Raw genomic sequence first — 14458 nt, forward strand, 5'->3', positions numbered from 1 at the left:
TGCTATCTTCAGTTGATTTAGTTGTTGAGGTTGTGATAAATGTATCATATCATCAATTTCTAAAGACTGATTTTAATAGAAGCTCCTGCTCAGACCAAAAGAGTCAGCTACAAATCAATAACTGCTATATGGTTCATGAGCTTTGCTTGATAATGTTTATAAAATGTTTATCCTACTGTATCATGCTGTATGGCTGTTCTCCAAATCTCTCACAGGTATCTGTTTAACTGAATGTGTTGCTGATTATTAAATATAAGTCACCAAATATTCTTAATGTAGCTACTTTTTATGATAGTGTACAGAATTTATTTCAGCTTTCTTGGTAGTTAAACTGTTTTTCCATCCTCAGTGGACAATATACCACCTGTGGTCAGCTGCATCAATGATATTACACGAGAGATACCGCTTAATAGCTTTGGTGTTGCGGTAGACTTTACAGAGCCAACAGCTACAGACAATTCAGGAACAGCATCAGTTCTGTCAGCTACACGAAGACCCGGACAGTTCTTTCAGACAGGAACAACAACAGTGACTTACATCTTTGCAGATCCAAGTGGGAACACAGCTGATTGTGTTTTTGATATCATAGTAGTGGAGGGTAACTTAACCTGTGCTTGTTTGTCAGTAATAATATTACAAAGTGTAACACATGTGTATTCATTTCAATTTGTGGTTAGTAAAGTTTGATGACTGTAATTATAATAGACAGAAAAGTGTTGACTACATTCAAGTATTTGATCAACAGTAAAGTAGTAGTGTGAGAGCTGTTTTCATTGATAGTTGACTATAAGTCATGGCAGTACAAACTGTACATATCAGTTAGCAACTGCAAATATCAATTGATTCTATGCATAGCTTAAAGTTGTGACAATGGATATGAGTAAGCTGATACATCTTTCTTTTAAATACCATTGTGTTTTATTTTGAAGCAGTTCATAATCCTTTTACATTTCTGTATAGTTTCACCAGATGAACTATATTCTGAGCATTTGGGGTGATCAAAACACTTCTTTCTGCCAGAATTTATTGGGATACACCTAGAAAATATTGATGTTTAGCATTGGTATGCTATGAAATCTAGGTTTGCTATGAAAACAGATAATTGCTGAGAATCATAATTTCAGCACTTTGACATGATTTGCTCAATATCTCAGTAATACAATCATAATTTGTGACTGTTTCTTACTTCAGGACCTGGCATTATCCATTCAAAGAAAAAGTATTAATGTTGAAAATTTTAAATGAATTTTAATATTACCAGCAAGTTCCATTAGCTTTTAGACTCTTCGTTTCATTTTTTCAGTTGATGATACACCACCTGATGTAACCTGCATTCAAGACATCACAAGAATAGTGACAATTGACAGCACTGGTATCACTGTGTTTTGGACAGAGCCAACAGCTGCTGATAACTCAGGAGTTGTTTCTCTTCAGTCTAGAAGTCATGCACCTGGAGACTTTTTCAGCCAAGGAACAACACAAGTGACATACATCTTTGTTGACCCAAGTGGAAATAATGCTTTTTGCATTTTTACTGTCACAGTGACTACAGGTATGTGTACAATCGTGTAATTGCTAAAGATTTAAAGCTGTTGGCAGAGAAAACACCTATATGATAAATGGCACCAAGATCACTGTGATGTGAGTAACATTACACTGATAACTCAACTTGAACTCTAAACAAGACATCATCAGTCTCCAAAAGAATATTTTGTCTTTCCATATTTTAGAGGACAACGTCCCCCCAATTGTGAGCTGTATTCCAGATGTGGCTGACACTACACCATTAGGAACAGGAGGAAGACTTGTCTTCTTTACTGAGCCAACAGCAACTGATGACTCTGGAGTTGTTTCACTTCAGCAAAGAACCCACGGTCCAGGAACCTTCTATAGTTCAGGAGTAACACAAGTAACTTATATCTTTGTTGATCCTGCTGGAAACACAGCTGAATGCACATTCAGGGTCAATGTCACTGAAAGTAAGTCTTTTTATATACAATTAAGTTCATAGCTAAGCCTTATTGCTCCGCAATACAAATCACACTCAATGATTGTGTTGCTGATCGATATAGTAGATGGAAAGGATTTTGAACAAAACATCATAAGAGTTTGTCTGAAGTAGTTTTACAGCATGCAAACTTTGTCATTTCTATATCAACCAAATCTAAGTTGATGTGAAGGTGTATATATATATTGTATGTTTAGTTTAAACTGTAATTAAGTTGACAATTTCCTTGCTCTTTCAAAGTCAATTTGCAGCAAATTCTTGATGTAATAAATAGCGCTCTGTGTGAATATATGCTCTTAACAAATGTAGTTTCAATGTTGAGTTGCCAATTTGATTAAACATTTCAACTTTTTAATCTTCAGTTGACGAAGTACCACCAGTGATAGCTTGTGTAGGACTAGATGTATCAGGGACCATACCTCTTAATGGATTTGGCACCACGGTCCAATTCCGTGAACCTACTGCTACTGATAACTCTGGAACTGCAAATGTCCAATCAAGGACTCATGCTCCTGGACAATTCTTCCAGAGTGGAACCACACAAGTAACATATGTGTTTATAGATCCATCAGGAAATACAGCCGAATGTTCATTTAACATCATCATTACTGAAGGTATGTCATAGCTTTGTCGTCTTTGCTCTATGTAATGAATACAACTGTCACCTTTATCCAGTTTGTCCTACTAACTTTGAGCTAGATCTATGCTATGGTTTCAAGCAAGGATAGACATGTGACATTTAACAACCTGTCTACTGAAGGTCAGCATGCAAGGAGATTTAAGAATAATGGTTACTTGATCAAAAGTGCCAAAGATGAATATTTTATGCATTAAGTTATATAAATACAGATGCCCTATCGTGTATACTTCCTGAAAGATAACTATGGAGCATATAACACTGTTGATTACAACATATATTCTTCTGTAACTTTTAGAAATACAGATGCCCTATCGTGTAAACTTCCTGAAAGATAACTATGAAGCATATAACACTGTTAATAACAACATATATTCTTCTGTAACTTTTAGAATATTAATAACATGGGCATTATTGAGATATGCAGTGTGGAGGGAAATATCTTTTGTCATTACAGTTCCATTTATGTAGAATAAATCACCTCTTGAAATCAAGTTGGCCATAGGTATCAGTACTTTTATGAAGAAACAGATTACTTATTTAGTGGCTTAGGCTTTTGATGACATTTCTTAATTTCTTTGATAGTGTTTCTTTGTGTGTGTGCGTGTATGTCTGTCTGGGTGTCTATATATTGGTTACAATTTCTTTGTGCTTTGAGTGCTCTGCAGTGTAAATATGTGGGCAATATAAACCTTTTTTTTTATTATTATTGTTATCTAGAAAAAGAATTCCTTAATTGTTTGTGATGCAAACCATAGTACAGCTACAACTAGTACTGATGAATGTGTGCTATCTTCAGTTGATTTAGTTGTTGAGGTTGTGATAAATGTATCATATCATCAATTTCTAAAGACTGATTTTAATAGAAGCTCCTGCTCAGACCAAAAGAGTCAGCTACAAATCAGTAACTGCTATATGGTTCATGAGCTTTGCTTGATAATGTTTATAAAATGTTTATCCTACTGTATCATGCTGTATGGCTGTTCTCCAAATCTCTCACAGGTATCTGTTTAACTGAATGTGTTGCTGATTATTAAATATAAGTCACCAAATATTCTTAATGTAGCTACTTTTTATGATAGTGTACAGAATTTATTTCAGCTTTCTTGGTAGTTAAACTGTTTTTCCATCCTCAGTGGACAATATACCACCTGTGGTCAGCTGCATCAATGATATTACACGAGAGATACCGCTTAATAGCAATGGTGTTGCGGTAGACTTTTCAGAGCCACCAGCTACAGACAATTCAGGAACAGCATCAGTTCTGTCAGCTACACGAAGACCCGGACAGTTCTTTCAGACAGGAACAACAACAGTGACTTACATCTTTGCAGATCCAAGTGGGAACACAGCTGATTGTGTTTTTGATATCATAGTAGTGGAGGGTAACTTAACCTGTGCTTGTTTGTCAGTAATAATATTACAAAGTGTAACACATGTGTATTCATTTCAATTTGTGGTTAGTAAAGTTTGATGACTGTAATTATAATAGACAGAAAAGTGTTGACTACATTCAAGTATTTGATCAACAGTAAAGTAGTAGTGTGAGAGCTGTTTTCATTGATAGTTGACTATAAGTCATGGCAGTACAAACTGTACATATCAGTTAGCAACTGCAAATATCAATTGATTCTATGCATAGCTTAAAGTTGTGACAATGGATATGAGTAAGCTGATACATCTTTCTTTTAAATACCATTGTGTTTTATTTTGAAGCAGTTCATAATCCTTTTACATTTCTGTATAGTTTCACCAGATGAACTATATTCTGAGCATTTGGGGTGATCAAACCACTTCTTTCTGCCAGAATTTATTGGGATACACCTAGAAAATATTGATGTTTAGCATTGGTATGCTATGAAATCTAGGTTTGCTATGAAAACAGATAATTGCTGAGAATCATAATTTCAGCACTTTGACATGATTTGCTCAATATCTCAGTAATACAATCATAATTTGTGACTGTTTCTTACTTCAGGACCTGGTATTATCCATTCAAAGAAAAAGTATTAATGTTGAAAATTTTAAATGAATTTTAATATTACCAGCAAGTTCCATTAGCTTTTAGACTCTTCGTTTCATTTTTTCAGTTGATGATACACCACCTGATGTAACCTGCATTCAAGACATCACAAGAATAGTGACAATTGACAGCACTGGTATCACTGTGTTTTGGACAGAGCCAACAGCTGCTGATAACTCAGGAGTTGTTTCTCTTCAGTCTAGAAGTCATGCACCTGGAGACTTTTTCAGCCAAGGAACAACACAAGTGACATACATCTTTGTTGACCCAAGTGGAAATAATGCTTTTTGCATTTTTACTGTCACAGTGACTACAGGTATGTGTACAATCGTGTAATTGCTAAAGATTTAAAGCTGTTGGCAGAGAAAACACCTATATGATAAATGGCGGCAAGATCACTGTGATGTGAGTAACATTACACTGATAACTCAACTTGAACTCTAAACAAGACATCATCAGTCTCCAAAAGAATATTTTGTCTTTCCATATTTTAGAGGACAACGTCCCCCCAGTTGTGAGCTGTATTCCAGATGTGGCTGACACTACACCATTAGGAACAGGAGGAAGACTTGTCTTCTTTACTGAGCCAACAGCAACTGATGACTCTGGAGTTGTTTCACTTCAGCAAAGAACCCACGGTCCAGGAACCTTCTTTAGTTCAGGAGTAACACAAGTAACTTATATCTTTGTTGATCCTGCTGGAAACACAGCTGAATGCACATTCAGGGTCAATGTCACTGAAAGTAAGTCTTTTTATATACAATTAAGTTCAAAGCTAAGCCTTATTGCTCCGCAATACAAATCACACTCAATGATTGTGTTGCTGATCGATATAGTAGATGGAAAGGATTTTGAACAAAACATCATAAGAGTTTGTCTGAAGTAGTTTTACAGCATGCAAACTTTGTAATTTCTCGATCAGCCAAATCTAAGTTGATGTGAAGGTTTATATATATTGTATGTTTAGTTTAAACTGTAATTAAGTTGACAATTTCCTTGCTCTTTCAAAGTCAATTTGCAGCAAATTCTTGATGTAATAAATAGCGCTCTGTGTAAATATATGCTCTTAACAAATGTAGTTTCAATGTTGAGTTGCCAATTTGATTAAACATTTCAACTTTTTAATCTTCAGTTGACGAAGTACCACCAGTGATAGCTTGTGTAGGACTAGATGTATCAGGGACCATACCTCTTAATGGATTTGGCACCGCGGTCCAATTCCGTGAACCTACTGCTACTGATAACTCTGGGACTGCAAATGTCCAATCAAGGACTCATACTCCTGGACAATTCTTCCAGAGTGGAACCACACAAGTAACATATGTGTTTATAGATCCATCAGGAAATACAGCCGAATGTTCATTTAACATCATCATTACTGAAGGTATGTCATAGCTTTGTTGTCTTTGCTCTATGTAATGAATACAACTGTCACCTTTATCCAGTTTGTCCTACTAACTTTGAACTGAATTTATGCTATGGTTTCAAGCAAGGATAGACATGTGACATTGAACAACCTGTCTACTGAAGGTCAGCATTCAAGGAGATTTAAGAATAATGGTTACTTGATCAAAAGTGCCAAAGATGAATATTTTATGCATTAAGTTATATAAATACAGATGCCCTATCGTGTATACTTCCTGAAAGATAACTATGGAGCATATAACACTGTTGATTACAACATATATTCTTCTGTAACTTTTAGAAATACAGATGCCCTATCGTGTAAACTTCCTGAAAGATAACTATGGAGCATATAACACTGTTAATTACAACATATATTCTTCTGTAACTTTTAGAATATTAATAACATGGGCATTATTGAGATATGAAGTGTGGAGGGAAATATCTTTTGTCATTGCAGTTCCATTTATGTAGAATAAATCACCTCTTGAAATCAAGTTGGCCATAGGTATCAGTACTTTTATGAAGAAACAGATTACTTATTTAGTGGCTTAGGCTTTTGATGACATTTCTTAATTTCTTTGATAGTGTTTCTTTGTGTGTGTGTGCGTGTATGTCTGTCTGGGTGTCTATATATTGGTTACAATTTCTTTGTGCTTTGAGTGCTCTGCAGTGTAAATATGTGGGCAATATAAACCTTTTTTTTTATTATTATTGTTATCTAGAAAAAGAATTCCTTAATTGTTTGTGATGCAAACCATAGTACAGCTACAACTAGTACTGATGAATGTGTGCTCTCTTCAGTTGATTTAGTTGTTGAGGTTGTGATAAATGTATCATATCATCAATTTCTAAAGACTGATTTTAATAGAAGCTCCTGCTCAGACCAAAAGAGTCAGCTACAAATCAATAACTGCTATATGGTTCATGAGCTTTGCTTGATAATGTTTATAAAATGTTTATCCTACTGTATCATGCTGTATGGCTGTTCTCCAAATCTCTCACAGGTATCTGTTAAACTGAATGTGTTGCTGATTATTAAATATAAGTCACCAAATATTCTTAATGTAGCTACTTTTTATGATAGTGTACAGAATTTATTTCAGCTTTCTTGGTAGTTAAACTGTTTTTCCATCCTCAGTGGACAATATACCACCTGTGGTCAGCTGCATCAATGATATTACACGAGAGATACCGCTTAATAGCTTTGGTGTTGCGGTAGACTTTACAGAGCCAACAGCTACAGACAATTCAGGAACAGCATCAGTTCTGTCAGCTACACGAAGACCCGGACAGTTCTTTCAGACAGGAACAACAACAGTGACTTACATCATTGCAGATCCAAGTGGGAACACAGCTGATTGTGTTTTTGATATCATAGTAGTGGAGGGTAACTTAACCTGTGCTTGTTTGTCAGTAATAATATTACAAAGTGTAACACATGTGTATTCATTTCAATTTGTGGTTAGTAAAGTTTGATGACTGTAATTATAATAGACAGAAAAGTGTTGACTACATTCAACTATTTGATCAACAGTAAAGTAGTAGTGTGAGAGCTGTTTTCATTGATAGTTGACTATAAGTCATGGCAGTACAAACTGTACATATCAGTTAGCAACTGCAAATATCAATTAATTCTATGCATAGCTCAAAGTTGTGACAATGGATATGAGTAAGCTGATACATCTTTCTTTTAAATACCATTGTGTTTTATTTTGAAGCAGTTCATAATCCTTTTACATTTCTGTATAGTTTCACCAGATGAACTATATTCTGAGCATTTGGGGTGATCAAAACACTTCTTTCTGCCAGAATTTATTGGGATACACCTAGAAAATATTGATGTTTAGCATTGGTATGCTATGAAATCTAGGTTTGCTATGAAAACAGATAATTGCTGAGAATCATAATTTCAGCACTTTGACATGATTTGCTCAATATCTCAGTAATACAATCATAATTTGTGACTGTTTCTTACTTCAGGACCTGGCATTATCCATTCAAAGAAAAAGTATTAATGTTGAAAATTTTAAATGAATTTTAATATTACCAGCAAGTTCCATTAGCTTTTAGACTCTTCGTTTCATTTTTTCAGTTGATGATACACCACCTGATGTAACCTGCATTCAAGACATCACAAGAATAGTGACAATTGACAGCACTGGTATCACTGTGTTTTGGACAGAGCCAACAGCTGCTGATAACTCAGGAGTTGTTTCTCTTCAGTCTAGAAGTCATGCACCTGGAGACTTTTTCAGCCAAGGAACAACACAAGTGACATACATCTTTGTTGACCCAAGTGGAAATAATGCTTTTTGCATTTTTACTGTCACAGTGACTACAGGTATGTGTACAATCATGTAATTGCTAAAGATTTAAAGCTGTTGGCAGAGAAAACACCTATATGATAAATGGCGGCAAGATCACTGTGATGTGAGTAACATTACACTGATAACTCAACTTGAACTCTAAACAAGACATCATCAGTCTCCAAAAGAATATTTTGTCTTTCCATATTTTAGAGGACAATGTCCCCCCAGTTGTGAGCTGTATTCCAGATGTGGCTGACACTACACCATTAGGAACAGGAGGAAGACTTGTCTTCTTTACTGAGCCAACAGCAACTGATGACTCTGGAGTTGTTTCACTTCAGCAAAGAACCCACGGTCCAGGAACCTTCTTTAGTTCAGGAGTCACACAAGTAACTTATATCTTTGTTGATCCTGCTGGAAACACAGCTGAATGCACATTCAGGGTCAATGTCATTGAAAGTAAGTCTTTTTATATACAATTAAGTTCAAAGCTAAGCCTTATTGCTCCGCAATACAAATCACACTCAATGATTGTGTTGCTGATCGATATAGTAGATGGAAAGGATTTTGAACAAAACATCATAAGAGTTTGTCTGAAGTAGTTTTACAGCATGCAAACTTTGTAATTTCTCGATCAGCCAAATCTAAGTTGATGTGAAGGTTTATATATATTGTATGTTTAGTTTAAACTGTAATTAAGTTGACAATTTCCTTGCTCTTTCAAAGTCAATTTGCAGCAAATTCTTGATGTAATAAATAGCGCTCTGTGTAAATATATGCTCTTAACAAATGTAGTTTCAATGTTGAGTTGCCAATTTGATTAAACATTTCAACTTTTTAATCTTCAGTTGACGAAGTACCACCAGTGATAGCTTGTGTAGGACTAGATGTATCAGGGACCATACCTCTTAATGGATTTGGCACCGCGGTCCAATTCCGTGAACCTACTGCTACTGATAACTCTGGGACTGCAAATGTCCAATCGAGGACTCATACTCCTGGACAATTCTTCCAGAGTGGAACCACACAAGTAACATATGTGTTTATAGATCCATCAGGAAATACAGCCGAATGTTCATTTAACATCATCATTACTGAAGGTATGTCATAGCTTTGTTGTCTTTGCTCTATGTAATGAATACAACTGTCACCTTTATCCAGTTTGTCCTACTAACTTTGAACTGAATTTATGCTATGGTTTCAAGCAAGGATAGACATGTGACATTGAACAACCTGTCTACTGAAGGTCAGCATTCAAGGAGATTTAAGAATAATGGTTACTTGATCAAAAGTGCCAAAGATGAATATTTTATGCATTAAGTTATATAAATACAGATGCCCTATCGTGTATACTTCCTGAAAGATAACTATGGAGCATATAACACTGTTGATTACAACATATATTCTTCTGTAACTTTTAGAAATACAGATGCCCTATCGTGTAAACTTCCTGAAAGATAACTATGGAGCATATAACACTGTTAATTACAACATATATTCTTCTGTAACTTTTAGAATATTAATAACATGGGCATTATTGAGATATGCAGTGTGGAGGGAAATATCTTTTGTCATTACAGTTCCATTTATGTAGAATAAATCACCTCTTGAAATCAAGTTGGCCATAGGTATTAGTACTTTTATGAAGAAACAGATTACTTATTTAGTGGCTTAGGCTTTTGATGACATTTCTTAATTTCTTTGATAGTGTTTCTTTGTGTGTGTGTGCGTGTATGTCTGTCTGGGTGTCTATATATTGGTTACAATTTCTTTGTGCTTTGAGTGCTCTGCAGTGTAAATATGTGGGCAATATAAACCTTTTTTTTTTATTATTATTGTTATCTAGAAAAAGAATTCCTTAATTGTTTGTGATGCAAACCATAGTACAGCTACAACTAGTACTGATGAATGTGTGCTATCTTCAGTTGATTTAGTTGTTGAGGTTGTGATAAATGTATCATATCATCAATTTCTAAAGACTGATTTTAATAGAAGCTCCTGCTCAGACCAAAAGAGTCAGCTACAAATCAATAACTGCTATATGGTTCATGAGCTTTGCTTGATAATGTTTATAAAATGTTTATCCTACTGTATCATGCTGTATGGCTGTTCTCCAAATCTCTCACAGGTATCTGTTTAACTGAATGTGTTGCTGATTATTAAATATAAGTCACCAAATATTCTTAATGTAGCTACTTTTTATGATAGTGTACAGAATTTATTTCAGCTTTCTTGGTAGTTAAACTGTTTTTCCATCCTCAGTGGACAATATACCACCTGTGGTCAGCTGCATCAATGATATTACACGAGAGATACCGCTTAATAGCTTTGGTGTTGCGGTAGACTTTACAGAGCCAACAGCTACAGACAATTCAGGAACAGCATCAGTTCTGTCAGCTACACGAAGACCCGGACAGTTCTTTCAGACAGGAACAACAACAGTGACTTACATCTTTGCAGATCCAAGTGGGAACACAGCTGATTGTGTTTTTGATATCATAGTAGTGGAGGGTAACTTAACCTGTGCTTGTTTGTCAGTAATAATATTACAAAGTGTAACACATGTGTATTCATTTCAATTTGTGGTTAGTAAAGTTTGATGACTGTAATTATAATAGACAGAAAAGTGTTGACTACATTCAAGTATTTGATCAACAGTAAAGTAGTAGTGTGAGAGCTGTTTTCATTGATAGTTGACTATAAGTCATGGCAGTACAAACTGTACATATCAGTTAGCAACTGCAAATATCAATTGATTCTATGCATAGCTTAAAGTTGTGACAATGGATATGAGTAAGCTGATACATCTTTCTTTTAAATACCATTGTGTTTTATTTTGAAGCAGTTCATAATCCTTTTACATTTCTGTATAGTTTCACCAGATGAACTATATTCTGAGCATTTGGGGTGATCAAAACACTTCTTTCTGCCAGAATTTATTGGGATACACCTAGAAAATATTGATGTTTAGCATTGGTATGCTATGAAATCTAGGTTTGCTATGAAAACAGATAATTGCTGAGAATCATAATTTCAGCACTTTGACATGATTTGCTCAATATCTCAGTAATACAATCATAATTTGTGACTGTTTCTTACTTCAGGACCTGGCATTATCCATTCAAAGAAAAAGTATTAATGTTGAAAATTTTAAATGAATTTTAATATTACCAGCAAGTTCCATTAGCTTTTAGACTCTTCGTTTCATTTTTTCAGTTGATGATACACCACCTGATGTAACCTGCATTCAAGACATCACAAGAATAGTGACAATTGACAGCACTGGTATCACTGTGTTTTGGACAGAGCCAACAGCTGCTGATAACTCAGGAGTTGTTTCTCTTCAGTCTAGAAGTCATGCACCTGGAGACTTTTTCAGCCAAGGAACAACACAAGTGACATACATCTTTGTTGACCCAAGTGGAAATAATGCTTTTTGCATTTTTACTGTCACAGTGACTACAGGTATGTGTACAATCGTGTAATTGCTAAAGATTTAAAGCTGTTGGCAGAGAAAACACCTATATGATAAATGGCACCAAGATCACTGTGATGTGAGTAACATTACACTGATAACTCAACTTGAACTCTAAACAAGACATCATCAGTCTCCAAAAGAATATTTTGTCTTTCCATATTTTAGAGGACAACGTCCCCCCAGTTGTGAGCTGTATTCCAGATGTGGCTGACACTACACCATTAGGAACAGGAGGAAGACTTGTCTTCTTTACTGAGCCAACAGCAACTGATGACTCTGGAGTTGTTTCACTTCAGCAAAGAACCCACGGTCCAGGAACCTTCTATAGTTCAGGAGTAACACAAGTAACTTATATCTTTGTTGATCCTGCTGGAAACACAGCTGAATGCACATTCAGGGTCAATGTCACTGAAAGTAAGTCTTTTTATATACAATTAAGTTCATAGCTAAGCCTTATTGCTCCGCAATACAAATCACACTCAATGATTGTGTTGCTGATCGATATAGTAGATGGAAAGGATTTTGAACAAAACATCATAAGAGTTTGTCTGAAGTAGTTTTACAGCATGCAAACTTTGTCATTTCTATATCAACCAAATCTAAGTTGATGTGAAGGTGTATATATATATTGTATGTTTAGTTTAAACTGTAATTAAGTTGACAATTTCCTTGCTCTTTCAAAGTCAATTTGCAGCAAATTCTTGATGTAATAAATAGCGCTCTGTGTGAATATATGCTCTTAACAAATGTAGTTTCAATGTTGAGTTGCCAATTTGATTAAACATTTCAACTTTTTAATCTTCAGTTGACGAAGTACCACCAGTGATAGCTTGTGTAGGACTAGATGTATCAGGGACCATACCTCTTAATGGATTTGGCACCACGGTCCAATTCCGTGAACCTACTGCTACTGATAACTCTGGAACTGCAAATGTCCAATCAAGGACTCATGCTCCTGGACAATTCTTCCAGAGTGGAACCACACAAGTAACATATGTGTTTATAGATCCATCAGGAAATACAGCCGAATGTTCATTTAACATCATCATTACTGAAGGTATGTCATAGCTTTGTCGTCTTTGCTCTATGTAATGAATACAACTGTCACCTTTATCCAGTTTGTCCTACTAACTTTGAGCTAGATCTATGCTATGGTTTCAAGCAAGGATAGACATGTGACATTTAACAACCTGTCTACTGAAGGTCAGCATGCAAGGAGATTTAAGAATAATGGTTACTTGATCAAAAGTGCCAAAGATGAATATTTTATGCATTAAGTTATATAAATACAGATGCCCTATCGTGTATACTTCCTGAAAGATAACTATGGAGCATATAACACTGTTGATTACAACATATATTCTTCTGTAACTTTTAGAAATACAGATGCCCTATCGTGTAAACTTCCTGAAAGATAACTATGAAGCATATAACACTGTTAATTACAACATATATTCTTCTGTAACTTTTAGAATATTAATAACATGGGCATTATTGAGATATGCAGTGTGGAGGGAAATCACTTTTGTCATTACAGTTCCATTTATGTAGAATAAATCACCTCTTGAAATCAAGTTGGCCATAGGTATCAGTACTTTTATGAAGAAACAGATTACTTATTTAGTGGCTTAGGCTTTTGATGACATTTCTTAATTTCTTTGATAGTGTTTCTTTGTGTGTGTGCGTGTATGTCTGTCTGGGTGTCTATATATTGGTTACAATTTCTTTGTGCTTTGAGTGCTCTGCAGTGTAAATATGTGGGCAATATAAACCTTTTTTTTTATTATTATTGTTATCTAGAAAAAGAATTCCTTAATTGTTTGTGATGCAAACCATAGTACAGCTACAACTAGTACTGATGAATGTGTGCTATCTTCAGTTGATTTAGTTGTTGAGGTTGTGATAAATGTATCATATCATCAATTTCTAAAGACTGATTTTAATAGAAGCTCCTGCTCAGACCAAAAGAGTCAGCTACAAATCAGTAACTGCTATATGGTTCATGAGCTTTGCTTGATAATGTTTATAAAATGTTTATCCTACTGTATCATGCTGTATGGCTGTTCTCCAAATCTCTCACAGGTATCTGTTTAACTGAATGTGTTGCTGATTATTAAATATAAGTCACCAAATATTCTTAATGTAGCTACTTTTTATGATAGTGTACAGAATTTATTTCAGCTTTCTTGGTAGTTAAACTGTTTTTCCATCCTCAGTGGACAATATACCACCTGTGGTCAGCTGCATCAATGATATTACACGAGAGATACCGCTTAATAGCAATGGTGTTGCGGTAGACTTTTCAGAGCCAACAGCTACAGACAATTCAGGAACAGCATCAGTTCTGTCAGCTACACGAAGACCCGGACAGTTCTTTCAGACAGGAACAACAACAGTGACTTACATCTTTGCAGATCCAAGTGGGAACACAGCTGATTGTGTTTTTGATATCATAGTAGTGGAGGGTAACTTAACCTGTGCTTGTTTGTCAGTAATAATATTACAAAGTGTAACACATGTGTATTCATTTCAATTTGTGGTTAGTAAAGTTTGATGACTGTAATTATAATAGACAGAAAAGTGTTGACTACATTCA

At 35.1% G+C, this 14458-nt stretch overlaps 1 protein-coding gene across 17 annotated transcripts in view; it reads left to right on the plus strand.

The window, feature by feature from the left end:
• LOC139978086 (uncharacterized) overlaps positions 1-14458 on the plus strand; it is a 58148-nt gene that overhangs the window by 26479 nt on the left and 17211 nt on the right. For 10 of the 17 annotated variants that reach the window (XM_071988046.1, XM_071988047.1, XM_071988053.1 and 7 more), the window contains 13 exons: positions 2371-2622; positions 4736-4984; positions 5163-5411; positions 5801-6052; positions 7214-7462; positions 8168-8416; positions 8595-8843; positions 9233-9484; positions 10647-10895; positions 11601-11849; positions 12028-12276; positions 12668-12919; positions 14079-14327. In XM_071988046.1, coding sequence (XP_071844147.1) covers positions 2371-2622; positions 4736-4984; positions 5163-5411; positions 5801-6052; positions 7214-7462; positions 8168-8416; positions 8595-8843; positions 9233-9484; positions 10647-10895; positions 11601-11849; positions 12028-12276; positions 12668-12919; positions 14079-14327 — 3249 coding nt within the window. The remainder of the gene's footprint in view (positions 1-2370; positions 2623-4735; positions 4985-5162; positions 5412-5800; positions 6053-7213; positions 7463-8167; positions 8417-8594; positions 8844-9232; positions 9485-10646; positions 10896-11600; positions 11850-12027; positions 12277-12667; positions 12920-14078; positions 14328-14458) is intronic. The other 7 variants (XM_071988052.1, XM_071988134.1, XM_071988060.1 and 4 more) reach the window with 6 other exon arrangements.

Source organism: Apostichopus japonicus, chromosome 2, assembly GCF_037975245.1.
Source record: "Apostichopus japonicus isolate 1M-3 chromosome 2, ASM3797524v1, whole genome shotgun sequence".
NCBI lineage: Eukaryota > Metazoa > Echinodermata > Holothuroidea > Aspidochirotida > Stichopodidae > Apostichopus > Apostichopus japonicus.